Source organism: Ruditapes philippinarum, unplaced genomic scaffold (genome assembly GCF_026571515.1).
Source record: "Ruditapes philippinarum isolate M1 unplaced genomic scaffold, ASM2657151v2 ctg6247_1_1_1_1, whole genome shotgun sequence".
Taxonomy (NCBI): domain Eukaryota; kingdom Metazoa; phylum Mollusca; class Bivalvia; order Venerida; family Veneridae; genus Ruditapes; species Ruditapes philippinarum.
In genome coordinates, this window is record NW_026858760.1 from 100,466 (window position 1) to 114,677 (window position 14,212).

General features: G+C 32.9%; 1 protein-coding gene across 1 annotated transcript; it reads left to right on the forward strand.

Moving 5' to 3' along the window:
* Positions 1-2,129: 2,129 nt before the first annotated feature.
* Positions 2,130-7,437, forward strand: LOC132754154 (zinc finger CCHC domain-containing protein 10-like). The gene is made up of 4 exons (XM_060744747.1): positions 2,130-2,250; positions 4,554-4,715; positions 5,906-5,998; positions 7,109-7,437. Exons 1-4 carry the CDS (start codon positions 2,228-2,230, stop codon positions 7,359-7,361), a joined length of 531 nt encoding a protein of 176 aa, XP_060600730.1. The 5' UTR covers positions 2,130-2,227; the 3' UTR covers positions 7,362-7,437.
* The last annotated feature ends 6,775 nt before the right edge of the window (positions 7,438-14,212 follow it).

The window sequence follows — 14,212 nt, forward strand, 5'->3', positions numbered from 1 at the left end:
AAAATTACGTGAAAATTGCAGACTCGGTGATTGAATCTGTACATGAGAGATAATGAATAAGTGTAACATAGTATATTTTGCCACAAGTTCAGTGCCATTCAATTTAAGATTAACTAATGACCAACAATTACTAAATAAAATACAACTCGTAAAACATAGATGGGTTTTGATGAATAACATATATTGTTTGTGATAAGAATAGTATAAGATTCTATTTTTATCATCCATCGATATTTTCAAGGTCATTTGAATTTTACTCTGTTTTTAGAACATAATGCATTTTTATTCACGTGTCCTTTTTTAATTATTAGTGAGCGGAAGAAAAATGTGTTAGGTTGTAAGAAAACTGTGTTCTTTTTGGACATTGTGTTAAGAATTAGGTATAATAACTTTGAAAAAAACAACGTATGTGACTAATAATAACATAGAGGTTTATAACATCGATACATGTTACAGTTAATGTTTAGGCACAAGCAACTATAGATCTTTTATACATTCTTATTGTATGAGTTAGAGTTCGAGTAAAAATAACAAGTAGTGTAAAGTTTGTATTATTGTGATAGGCAATCAGATGATACAGCACTGCGAACCTCTGAGGAGAGCAAGCGATGATGGCTTCACAGATGGACAATTTACAGGTATGAACATTTGCTGGTAGTGTTGTTTAAATATTCCCCGAAGGAATATTGATGTGGCACAATGTGATTGCTATCTTTTCTTTTACAGTCTGTCCGTCACTCTTTTATATTTTAAATGTTGATTAAGTCCGTGAATGGAATAATATTTATATGATGTCACTGTTAACCTAAAAATACCACAAAAATAACAATTTCAGTTGATGCGAATTAAGGTCTTTGTCAGGTGATTAAATGTCCCGGATAACAGGTATTGACAGATGGCTCTAGAGATATGAATAAATAAATTTTATTTTAACATGTCTATCAAACATCTACTTGGTTAATCACGTTTAATTTATAAAGGCATAAATGCTATGTAAATAAAAAAAATAGAACAAGAACAATCGCATGCATATATATGTATTATTTTTAAAACCCACTGCATAAAAAAATAACCGGAGATTAGTCGAATTTACGTCTCATATCAAGATCTTGCGTTTAAAATTATGAGTATGCACTTTTTAGATGTAGATTGTTTTGATTTGAGTGAGATTTATAAGAAGAAGATTGTGTTATTATCATTAGCTATAACCATCTACACAATTCAATAAATATAGTATTTAACCAATTGCACTTTATAAAGTAAGCAGGTTATAAGAAAAAATATCTTAGTCAAGCGCCTACTGCAGTGGCGTCGATATCTCCAGTTGGATAGACCTTCTGGCTGACTTGCCAGAGAATTTCCGTGCTTCCACCGAACTAGAGGTGTGTTGAGATGAGATATCAGGGGTTATCTAAGAGCTAGGACTGTTCTGGATTCCTGTAGTCATGGTAGAGTCATGTCTCCGTCTCGCAGGGGTTTGACATGAAATGGAAGATAGTTAGTCATGGGATCCCAGTCAGTACAATGTATATATTGTTACATTGATGATAAAGATTATGTACACATTGTTGTTTATTTTGGGTTTACGTAGATATTAAAAAGAATGAATTTTTTTTTTCGGATTTTGTGTTTAACCATTCCTTTCATTGAATTCAGTTAGATATTAAACTATATACAAGTACTTTCTGAAACCTTCCTACCAGAGTAAAATATAATTGTATTTAGAAATTGTTAGCCCCTTGGACCTGACCATTTTTATATGGTCGCACCCAACTGGTCTTTGTTGATGGTCAAATTCCGTTAACTCGTGGGCATCTTTTTTGGGTGTCCCTTAAAGGGCGCGTTTTCGCCAGGGGATCAAATTATTTTTATTGAGACCCCCCTGACGTGTCAGGGAAAATTTTTAGAAAACATTTTTTGCAGCGACCCCATATTCCCTTAAACAAAAAAACCCCCAAGATGAAAAACCCTAAAAAAAGATTCAAAACATTAAAAAAGGGGAAAACTGTTTGGTAAAAAGGGTTTAATCCGATAAATACGGAATCCTTAAAATCTTCCATAAGAAACTTTCAACTATTGAATTTCAATAAAGAAAAAAAACAACAAAACAATGGGCCGGATACCGGTTGATATCGAATTGTACGGAACACTTGATAGAAATGATTTTAGCCAATCTGTCAAATATATTGTGCTTACTATAAAACGTTCCCAAACGTATGGTGAGACAATGAATTCTTTTCTTGGAAAAAGGTTTGTCCGTCACTAACATTACATTATAGTCATCTTTACTATAATTATTATGAAGAACAATTCTTTGGACTATTGTTCTTCATATACTATGTTTTTGACTTTTCAAAATGTATCTCTGTTATCCAATACGTCCTCAAGTCAAAACGTACCTAAAATCAGCGAACATGTTTTATAGTACTGCCAGAAAGGCAACCAAACCAATTACAGCCACTCACATAGTTATAGCTATTTATAGCACAACTTCAAAATAAAAGTGACATAAAGTAATTGAAGCCAGAACTAGCCAAAACGTTATTTGTAAAATCATGTCCGTTTAGCAGTTTAGATTTTGTCAAAATAGCCTGCTAATTAATACAGGTCAGTTAGTGTAGATAGACTGATATACAACCATTTATACTGTATTTGTCTTAGTTTGTAGTACTTAACACTTTGAAACAAAAAGGAAAACAATGAATGTATGGTAAATAAAGAATGAAACTGTTGTAGGCTTTGTTTGATCATGGATTTTAATTGTCAATTAAAATCTGTGGTTTAATTGAGCCTGTTCATAGACGGTATTGATAACTGCAATATACCGTCCATGCCTCCTAGTACTGGCTTAACAATACAACATTTTACATGAGGTGGCCTAGTAAATTTTTATTTTAGGAACATCCGCAGATGTTTTCATATGGCAGTTATGGAACCTACAATGTGCCATGTTAGTACCATTCCATGAATACTGCCCTGCATATGGTCCCCAAGTACAAAAATGAGTATAGGATAATACACTTTAAAAGACTTCCTGTGTGCAAGTTGAAATTACAAAGCCAAGCCATATAGTTAAATATTTGCCATACAATTAACATTGCTTATTACAGCTAAGTGGACCTTCTAAACAAAAATCTGGTTGCTATTTTAAAAATAGCAATATAATTGGATCAATCATCCTGTAACTTTATAACCACATTTTCTTTCCCAATGGCAATATTTTAATTCTGTAACAGTTATTACTTTGAATTTATCAGATATTTTGTCCATGAAACTAAAAATACGGATAAATACATGTAGCAATATGGAGATGATGTTCATAAGTTGTCATTATAGTCCTTTACTGGTAACTATCAGGGGATTTAAAGGTATGCCCTCCATCTGCCAGTCTATACATAAAAACTGTAACATAAGATCACTCATACATGCTAATTTCCTAATTTTTCAAAGTAGATTATTTTAGATTTTTATTTTTCCCGGGACATAAATCATCTGTGGGACACCTCGGGGACAGATACCTTATTTCTGGGACAATCCTGAACATCCGCGACATTATGGCATGTTTGGATCACTTTTAAAGTGCTTGGAACAAATTTACTGGTCGGGAACCATCAGCTGGACACTTTTTGAACATTTTTCCATAAAGATTTCATAATTTCCAACCCAGAGACCTAAAAATTTGACATAGTACAGCTAGGTTCTTATCCTAAGTATCAAACTAGTTTGTTTATTTCTGATTGTATTGACACTTATATCTGAGGCTCGTCAAGGAGGGTATCAGAATCACCTAAATTGTCTACTCTACAGTACCATGTGTCCGGACAGATACATGTATGTACATGGTGTGATTTAATTAAGATAAAAGCTTAGGTGTTTTGATTTTTGATTTTTAACATGATATACATTATTATAAGTTTTGGAATTCTATTGTTTACTCTGCAAATGATTATAGCTGGTATATGAGATCAGGCATTACTTTCTTGACGCCAAAATTTCAACGTCAACATTCTTGAAATAGACATTAAAATATTACCATTTACAGAGGTTGAAATAAATTTATTTACTAAATTATAGAAGAAACATGCATTTATTGTTGATAAAAAAGTGACTGCATTTTCAGGGCTGTCAGGGTTTGGTGGTTGTCCGGTTTTGGTGATCGCCAACCACTATTACTTAAAATATATCAAAGTTGAAACAGTAGTTATACATAATATAATGATCCTATTCCTTAGAAAATTTGATCTTTTGATTATCTGTTGTATAAACATGATACATGTAATTCCCTTATTAGGCAGGGAAACTAACACACTATGTCATAATGATGATACAGACAAATCTTGATAAATCAAAGGTTCATTCATGTTTTGGATAATGGCATAATTGAAAGGCCATGGCTTTTCAGAATGTTGCTGACATACTTCTTGTGTGGTGATTCTAAACAGTTTTGCTTTCAATACTTTGAAAATTGCTTGTTTACAATGTTCCTTGCAAATTCTTTGTTCTACTATATACCATTACAAAAAATAATAATGAATTTTGTTCAATTACTTCAGTAAGCCAAGTGCAGAAAATTTCACTTGTCAGAAATGCTTGGAGAAAGGACACTGGACATTTGAGTGCACGGGAAAGCGGAAATATGTTTACAGAGAGTCTCGTACAAGAGAGATGACAAAGAGATTAAAGAAAGAAGAAGAGAAGGAAAAACTGGAAGTTCTGTAAGAAATCCATCATACTATATCTTATGTATTAACATTATATTTATGTTTGTAGGTTTTGACATATTCATAGGCAAGACCATCGTCAGTTACCCACGGTATATCTTTCGTCCATACTACATTAATATATCTATGTATGGAATATATACCATGGGTAACCGACGATGAGGCAAAACAGGTTTTTGGCCTACCATGTGTTGCTTCAGTCCTTAGCTACAACTTTGGATAAGTACTTTGAGCTTTTTTCATGTGCTGAAGTTGAAGCTATTTCAGGCTTTTCTGCATTTAAACTCTTATCACCCATGATGTATTAAATAGACTTATCAATCATCAGAAATGAGTTATAGGGGAAAAATTGAAAATACATTGAACATACTGAGTATTAAACAGAGCAAGCTATGACCTTATGGCATGGATGTGCCCACTGATTTTAATCTGTACTGGCCTCATGTTTGTTTGGGTTTTACGTCATTTGGCGATGTTCCAGCTTTACTGGTGGAGGAAGACCTCAGGTGCCCTTCCATGCATTATTTCAGGCACGAACGGGCACCTGAGTACCACCGACATTCCGTAAGCTAGCTGGATAACTTCTTTACATGAAAGAATCCAAAGTCCCTGTCGGGATTCAAACCCACAGCCGTGAGGGGCATGTGGTTTGAAGTCAACGACCTTAACCACTAGTCCACAGACACCCCATACTGGCCTCACAGGTAGAGGCTATTGCAGCTTGCAAGCTAAAGGTTTTCCTATGAAAATTGCAATAATCTGTACGGTAACCATTGGTAACCATTGAAGAATAGTTTTTCATCATAATGTACATGTTTGTAATACATTAAACTATAGTGTTTTGTATTCTTCCACCTATGCAGTCTTTAATTAAACATTTCTCATTTGAATTGTTTGTGAAGCATCAAAAGGCAAAGGCTTCAAAACTAGTTCAAGAAATTTAAATATTATGTTTCATTGGCAATTTGGCATACGATTTTTATTATGTTTTTTATTACGTATTTTCTTATGTTTCTGATATTGGAAACAAAAACTACTATTTAAAGAAATATGTAACATTTCCTGTTTCAAAATCTTTTATGAAAGTATATTATGCTCAGATGTCAGGTTAAGCCTTCCTCCAAACAGTGAAAATGGTTTATTTGGAAGTATTTATTAAACTTTTTCAACTTGAAATATTACAGGGCCAAATCTAGAGCTGTGCTGGAAAGTATCAGAAATGAAAAGAAAGAGAAGAAAGAGAAGAAGAAAGAGAAGAAGAAAAGACGAAAAAAGAGGTTATACCAACTGTTATAAATTTTGCTACATGACATTTTAATTAAAGTGTATAAAACTATATTTCGACTGCTTGGAGTTTACAAAATTTTTGTCTGAATTTTGAAAAAGAATGTTTTCAAGATGCCTTTATGAATGCGATATGTTGGTATATTTTCTTTTGAGTATGTTGCACACACAAAATCAGCAGCATAAAATTTTGATTTGAAACATTTTCTTCGATTAAAGTACAGATTTTTATGTGTCAAATAACAGAAACATTAAAAAAAAGTCAAGAGCCGGTCATAAGATTATGGAAGAAAAGCATATTTTTACTGCTTTTAGATTTTATAAAAATATTTTAGCAGATATTATATAGCTTTATACCCCTTTTAGTCATTTGTACTGTAAATGTAGAATTTTACAGTTTCATCATGTTCATGTACTTGCCTGAAAATACTGGTGTAAAATTAACTCAAGAATACTTACTATGTTAATAACTGTTTTGAAGCTGAAATTTAGCCTAACAGACAAGTAGTTAAAAAAAAAAAACTTCCTCTGCTTCTGGCTGCTCAAATTTATCTTGAATTCCTTTAGGTTAAAAATACAGTTCTACCTTATTAATGCAAAGAACCACCCTTTGGGCCAAAGATTTTAGTCTCTCGCTATGGTAGTCAGACTATTCTCTCCCTTACCAGTTCCTCCCCTGACGTTTCCTCCCTGACGGTTCTCTCCCTATTTTGAGGGAGAACCGTCTGCATATTTGCAAAGAAGCAGGCAGTTCCTCCCCATCTTTATTTTTATTAATACATTATTATTGAAGTATTTAGATGTTTAATAAATGGGTAAGTTTATTATTAAATTAAAATATTAATTGATACCAATTAGAGAAAAATATTTTATTGGAGTATTTAGATGTTTATTCCTTGCTATAGAGAAGTTGAATTTTCTGGGGAAATTTTACTTTGTGATAAATTGATACCAGGTTATTTTGAGGTTATTGTTCTACAGCAGTCTGCTTTTAAGAGTTTACACTGTGTACAGTCCCAAATTACGAAGTAAGGGCAATGGACTCAAAATGATATTGAGTAGGATAACAGATAAGTAAACTGATGCTTTCCCTCTCATTTCAGACGCAAAAGTGATGGTGAATCTTCATCAAGCAGTTCTAGCAGCTCAAGCAGTGACTCTGATAGTGATACCTCGTCATCATCATCATCATCGTCTTCTTCATCATCTTCATCAAAGTCATCATCATCCAGCTCATCATCATCATCATCTAGTGATTCCAGTGATTCTTCATCATCATCATCAGATTCAGAAGATGAGAAAAGAAAATCGCGATCTAAAAAGAAATCTAAAAAGAGGAAGAAAAAATCTTCATAAAAGACGGAAGTTTTCAGGTTTTAAGAAATTCCACAACAGAACAAAGAAATTTATGTACCACAGTGATTAAGTGCAATTCCCACCTGGAATTGTGAGTTAAGATTGAAAGACATTAACATTTTGTGATAGTTATTTTCTTGATTTGGATATTTTCAAATCAGAATTAGATATTTTATCCTGCTTATGAATTTGATGAGCTCACCTGAGCAGAAAGAGCTGAGAGGTGAAGCTTTTCTGGTTGCATGATGCCTGTAGTCTGTTGGACCTCATTGTAACTCATTCAGCCCTGAACACTATCATCCACTTTTTCCTACTGATAACTTGTCAGCCAATTTCTGTATACATGTACTGTATTAAACTAATCTACTCAGTATCCCTGAGGCTTTAAGAGTTTATTGACTGGCCTAAAATATACTTTGAAAATAAAATGTATAAAAATCTTGTCCAAAACAGCAATGCAGAGGAAACTACAAAGTGCCAATAACTTTAGCATGTAATATTTAGCAAGTTGCATGTCCTTGTTGACCTCTGCAAAAGTCATATACATCATGTAACTAGGTCAAAAAATGACAGGAAACAATGTTACCCTGCCGGCCAAGTACCTTCTTTGATAAATAATGACCTTTCTAGCAACGGATCTCAGGTGAGCTGTCTGGAGACATTGTGGCACTTTTGTTAAAAATTTTTTTTTAACATTTCAACTTTTCATGTAGCATAATATACTTCTGTTAATATATATTTTTATATTGTTTTAATTTGTATGGAAAGCTTTTGGTAACAATTCTCAGTAAAAAAATCTTTATAAAATTTTACCTTTTAGAAACTTAAACCAAGATTTGTATATGCTTGTAATCTGGCTTCTACAAGTTGCCTTGGTAGGTGCATGTTTTTACACAATATTCATGGTATGGTTTTTTTAACCTCCACCCCCCCCCCCTTTGCCCCCTTTGCCCCCTTTGCCCCCTTTGCCTTTTCAAAGAGATAGGGTGAGTATAGAAAAGGACTCCGTTTGTTAAACTTTTGTGATTGGTCCATAAGTAAGCCATTCATCAAAGGAATTTGAAATAACTTGGCACAAATATTTGTTATAAGAAGATGTTGTGTCCTTTTATTTGCAATACCTGAACATTTTCCTCATACGCCAAGGTCACACTTGGGAGGTCAAAGCCTAACATGGTCTGTAACAGGGTATGATGCTAAATTAGGCTCAACCAAATAAAAATGCCATTGACGAATAGCCCACATACCTTGATTGATGAAAAAGTTAGGGACCTGATGTGACATTTTCCCTGTGACGGACCATACCATGGGCATTTATTATGTATTTGTCACATTTTGTGGCTTTAAAAAGGGAAAAAAACTATACAATTTTTTTGTGTTGATACACAGAAGTTTATTTTTATTCTTTTTCTTTAACTAATTTATTGTTGCATAGGCAGCATTGATCAAGATTTTTTGTACTTAACGTCCAGATACTATTCCTCAGTCTTTGAAATAGTACAATCTTGTGCTTCATGTAAAACTTCCCCTAGGAGAGTGACATTGGTAATTCTGTTCCAAATTCTTGTATGAATTGTGTGTTGTTCAATTTTTATTAAAACTTACTCACTTTGACTCATTTCAGTCATCAATAATTTACCAGATTAGTGTTAACTGTATCATTATTAAAACTATTTCATTTACTGGATGAATTTTTCTTCTAGATGTGGTACATCAAACAAGGTAAAAAGCTTAAATTTTCATGTTTATGATCATTTAATACTTTTATATCATTACATTTGATTAAATTGTGGTATAATTATTGTAAACTGTGTAACTTCAAAGGTCACTCATTATTTTTGTAGATGTAAGGAGACTAGTTATTTTTAGCCCGTGTTAGAATTTTTACAGAGGGTTTTCTTACCAAATTTGTTAATCATGGATGACCATATTTATACTGCCTTTTACCAGGTATATCTTGTATATCTTTCAGTGAGCAAAATTCATGTTTTATTATTTTTTTATTTGGTAATTTTACTGGGATCTTAAAGTTAAGTACTGACCTTGGATGACGTAAGTGAAAGCATATTTATTTTAGTTTATGAAAGATTTTTGCAAGTTATGACTGCTTTCTAGCAGTGACAAGTTTTTTCATACAAGAAAAAAAATGCGGTGTCTAGAGCAGGAGCCAACCACACAAGTGACAATAACTTGGTTGAAAAACATGTATTTGAACCACTGTTGAATGAATTTTTATTGACATTATGTCGTTGTATGATTGGGTAGTGATGTAGTAATGTCTTAAAATATTAAAATACAGTTATCATACTTAGTTTTATTCTATTTATCTGTGCGGGTGTAATGTTGCCGGGGATATTTTCATTATGATCATGCTTTAAATTGCACATAAATCATGTAAATTTTTTAACTATATACAATGTTAAGTGAACATTTCAATGAAGTTTTCTGGCCATTTAGTAAAACATTTTGTTTACCAGGAATAAAATATTTTGTTATTGATGAAATTTATTGAAATGGTATATATTTATTATGCCCCCATTTCGAAGAAAAGGGGGTATATTGCTTTGCACTTGTCGGTCCGTCGGTCCGTAGACCAAATGATTTCCGAGTGATAACTAAAGAACCCTTAGGCCTAGGAACTTCAAACTTGGTATGGTGATTGGTCATGACCAGTAGATGACCCCTATTGATTTTGGGGTCAAGGGGTCAAAGGTCACATTGACCTTGTAAGCAAAAACGGTTTCCGATCAATAACTAAAGAACCTTAAGGCCTAGGAACTTCAAACTTGGTATGGTGATTGGTCATGATCAGTAGATGACCCCTATTGATTTTGGGGTCAAGGGGTCAAAGGTCAAGGTCACATTGACCTTGTAAGCAAAAACGGTTTCCGATCAATAACTAAAGAACCTTAAGGCCTAGGAACTTCAAACTTGGTATGGTGATTGTTCATGATCAGTAGATGACCCCTATTGATTTTGGGGTCAAGGGGTCAAAGGTCAAGGTCACATTGACGTTGTAAGCAAAAACGGTTTCCGATCAATAACTAAAGAACCTTAAGGCCTAGGAACTTCAAACTTGGTATGGTGATTGGTTATGATCAGTAGATGATCCCTATTGATATTGGGGTCAAGGGGTCAAAGGTCAAGGTCACATTGACCTTGTAAGCAATAACGGTTTCCGATCAATAACTAAAGAAGTTTAAGGCCTAGGAACTTCAAACTTGGTATGGTGATTGGTCATGATCAGTAGATGACCCCTATTGATTTTGGGGTCAAGGGGTCAAAGGTCAAGGTCACATTGACCTCTTGGGTAAAAACGGTTTCTGATCAATAACAAAAGAACCCTTAGGCCTAGGAACTTCAAACTTGGTATGGTGATTGGTCATGGTCAGTAGATGACCCCTATTGATTTTGGGGTCAAGGGGTCAAAGGTCAAGGTCACATTGACCTCTTAGGTAAAAACGGTTTCCGATCAATAACTAAAGAACCCTTAGGCCTAGGAACTTCAAACTTGGTATGGTGATTTGTCATGACCAGTAGATGACCCCTATTGATATTGGGGTTAAGGGGTCAAAGGGCAAGGTCACATTGATCTTGTAGGTAAAAATTGTTTCAAATCAATAACTTAAGAACCCTTTGGCCTAGGAACTTCAAACATGGTATGGTGATTGGTCATGACCAGCAGATAACCTATTGATTTTGGGGTCAAGGGGTCAAAGGTCAAGGTCACATTGACCTTGTATGTTAAAACGGTTTCCTATCAATTAACTAAAAACACTTAGGCCTAGGAACTTCAAACTTTGTATGATGATTGGTTGTGACCAGCAGATGACCCCTATTGAGTTTTGGGTCAAGGGGTCAAAGGTTAAGATCATGACCAGTAGATACTTGATAACCCTTATTAATTGTTTGATGACCTGGTCAGAAGTCATGCATAATAACCTTATCACATGACTAATTGGCTGCTGATAGGGGGCATACATGTTTTACAAACATATCTTGTTATATTTGGTGATGATAGTAAACAATAAATATTTTCAAAACAGTACATGATTTTGTTTATGTTTAAGAGATAGTTGATCAGTATTTTTGCAATCTTTTATAGGATAGATCATAGTCCTGCTATATGTCATACAAGGTGTACTGTTACTGAACAATAACCTTTGCCTATTGGCAGCAACATATTTTATCAGTGTGACTAGTGCAGATCAAGAACAGCCAGTACATCTTTGCAGTCTGATCATGGTCTACACTGTGCAGTTGGTAACGGTATTTTGAAAATTTTTCATAAAGATGGACAAGTCAATGTAAAATATTTAGTATGGTAATGGGTAAAGCATAACAGTCATAAATTTTACAACCATAACATAAAGTGACCATTTTGCAACACTTAAAAATGAAATTCTCAAAAAGTGTTGGTCAAGTACTAGTATCAGAGCAGCAAATTTCAAGTGGTACTTATAGAAGGTTTATTATTGAATAATGAAAACCTTGTGCCCCCACTGTAGGGGGGTGGGCATTTAGATTTACCCTTGTCTGTCCATCTGTCCCTTCTCTTTTTGTGTCGCACAAAGCACGAGACAAAAAACATCAGCTTTTGTGATTATTGCTCCAAGTGCAATTGTATAACTTTAGTAAGATTCCATAGTGAGAAATTGGAAGATGAAAAGAAAATACACAAGAGGATGGTGACATCATATAATTTTCATTCTGACGGATTGAGAACTAGTCCCACTATAGTATCTTTATAGATCATATGTAGCAGTATAAAACAATAACAAACAAAAGATTTTCAATCGTTTTAATTACAAAACATATCTTAAATTGTATTTTAATCATCACTAAAAATACAATCACAAAAAAAAAATGCAACCAATGTTTTCTTTATATAAAGATCAAGACTGATAATAAAGAATTATCATAATAAACGTATTAAAACTGGCATTTATTCTGACTTAGGTCATTAATAATAGAACACGATTTGAGACGAGCTGCAATTTCATACATGTACATGCATATATAAATGAATTCTTTAACAATGACCTATTAAAATTCTTTGGACCTATTGCAAAACTTTGTTACTATTAGACTGTCTATCCATCATCTTTATAAAGACTGAATTTTGAGGGCTTGATGCCAAAACACTAATTAATAATATTGTTTCTCGATTAAAGTAAAGAATAAATGAATATTAGTTTCAGGTCAAGATTAGGATTTTTGCGTCATATGCTGAATCAAGAAAATTAAAAGCAATGACATTGATGAGACTTTCTTATTTAATGTGATATTATGCTCAACATTTTATGACGACATCAGCTGAATTAGCTATAAATTTCAATATCTATCATAATTAATTGACCATCCAATGTTTTGGATAAAAACTGCCTGAAATATAAAAAGATTGTCACACTCTTTTTATTCATTAAACGTTACCAATATCAAATTTAAAAGGATATGTTGTATTTATAGAAATTTCTGTGGGTCATACAGGTTATCAATTGTTCATACCTTAGCTTTTTTATACATGTAAAAAGAAAATGTTGCGGTGTACTATATGTTTGTGTAAATGAAGTGAACATAAATAAATTAAGAACATAATTATACAAAATGTATATTTATACCCACACAGATAAATTCTCAACCTAAAACTTTTAAATCAATGTTGGAATTTAATACAAAGCATTTCTTTGTGTTTATTGATACACAAAAAAAAGTCATGTAGAATAATTTTATTATACAAATGTTAGCTGATGACGGGTCAAAGAAGAGCTACACAAAACAAGACTTATAATGTGAAATATAATTAATGATAACTATACACAGCAGATTTAAATGACATGATAATGCCTTAATATTGAATGCCTTAACTAAAATGTTGATAAAATTACAGGTTTTCATTTGTATAACCCTTCCAGCCAAATATCTATTAAATTAAGATTGACAAATAATGATATTCAATAATTCTATAAACGCTGGTTTAACAAGAGAATATTGAAGAAAAAAAAAAATCTGAATTTTTCAGATATTTTTTCTCGTTCACACAAGGCACAATATGAAATTTTATATTAATGTTTAGTGTTTAGTGTTAGAGCCAGGCCAACCTACACATCTGCGCAGTCTGACCAGGCTCTACACTGTTGTCTGATGAAACTTCAGATTTTCATCTTGATATCCCTAAAAATGATAATGGGCAGTACCAAAAATGTATGTCAGACAAGTCCATTTAAGAAATTCTGCGGTTTAAAGGCTAATATTCACAAGTACTTGTAACTATACAAACAACTATGCAAGCAAAATGTTTTGAATGCAATCGTTCTTTGAAAATGATATGATTATGTTATAAGAAAGCACCTTGAAGATAACGAGTATTAATTGAATTATTAAATCAAAATAGTTAAATGTCAAACCAAATAAATTGGTGACAAAAATGCAAGGCAACAAATCTTTTTTTTTTGTTAAAGAAAATCTAGCGCGTCTTGAACAATGTTTGTTTTATGACACTTGTTACAACGATGAAAAAAAAGTCATATCCAATAATCAAATTAACATAACAAGAGTTCCTTCTTGTCCTAGATAGATAAACGACTAATTAAATGATCTTATTAAATAAGTTTAATAACCTAATAAAAAAAGAAATATGGCAAACAATGAGTGCAAAATTTTCAATGGGAAAAAAATCACAAATATTGCAATATTGTAAATAAACAGGAATTTATATAATTTTTCTGTACCTCAGAATCGATGGTCCATTAGAGACTAATGTCTGATACATTTTTCCCGTTATAGGAACAGCTATTTCCCCAATTTCTTAAAACATTTGATAATAATATCCAACATTTTTCATACTTTTT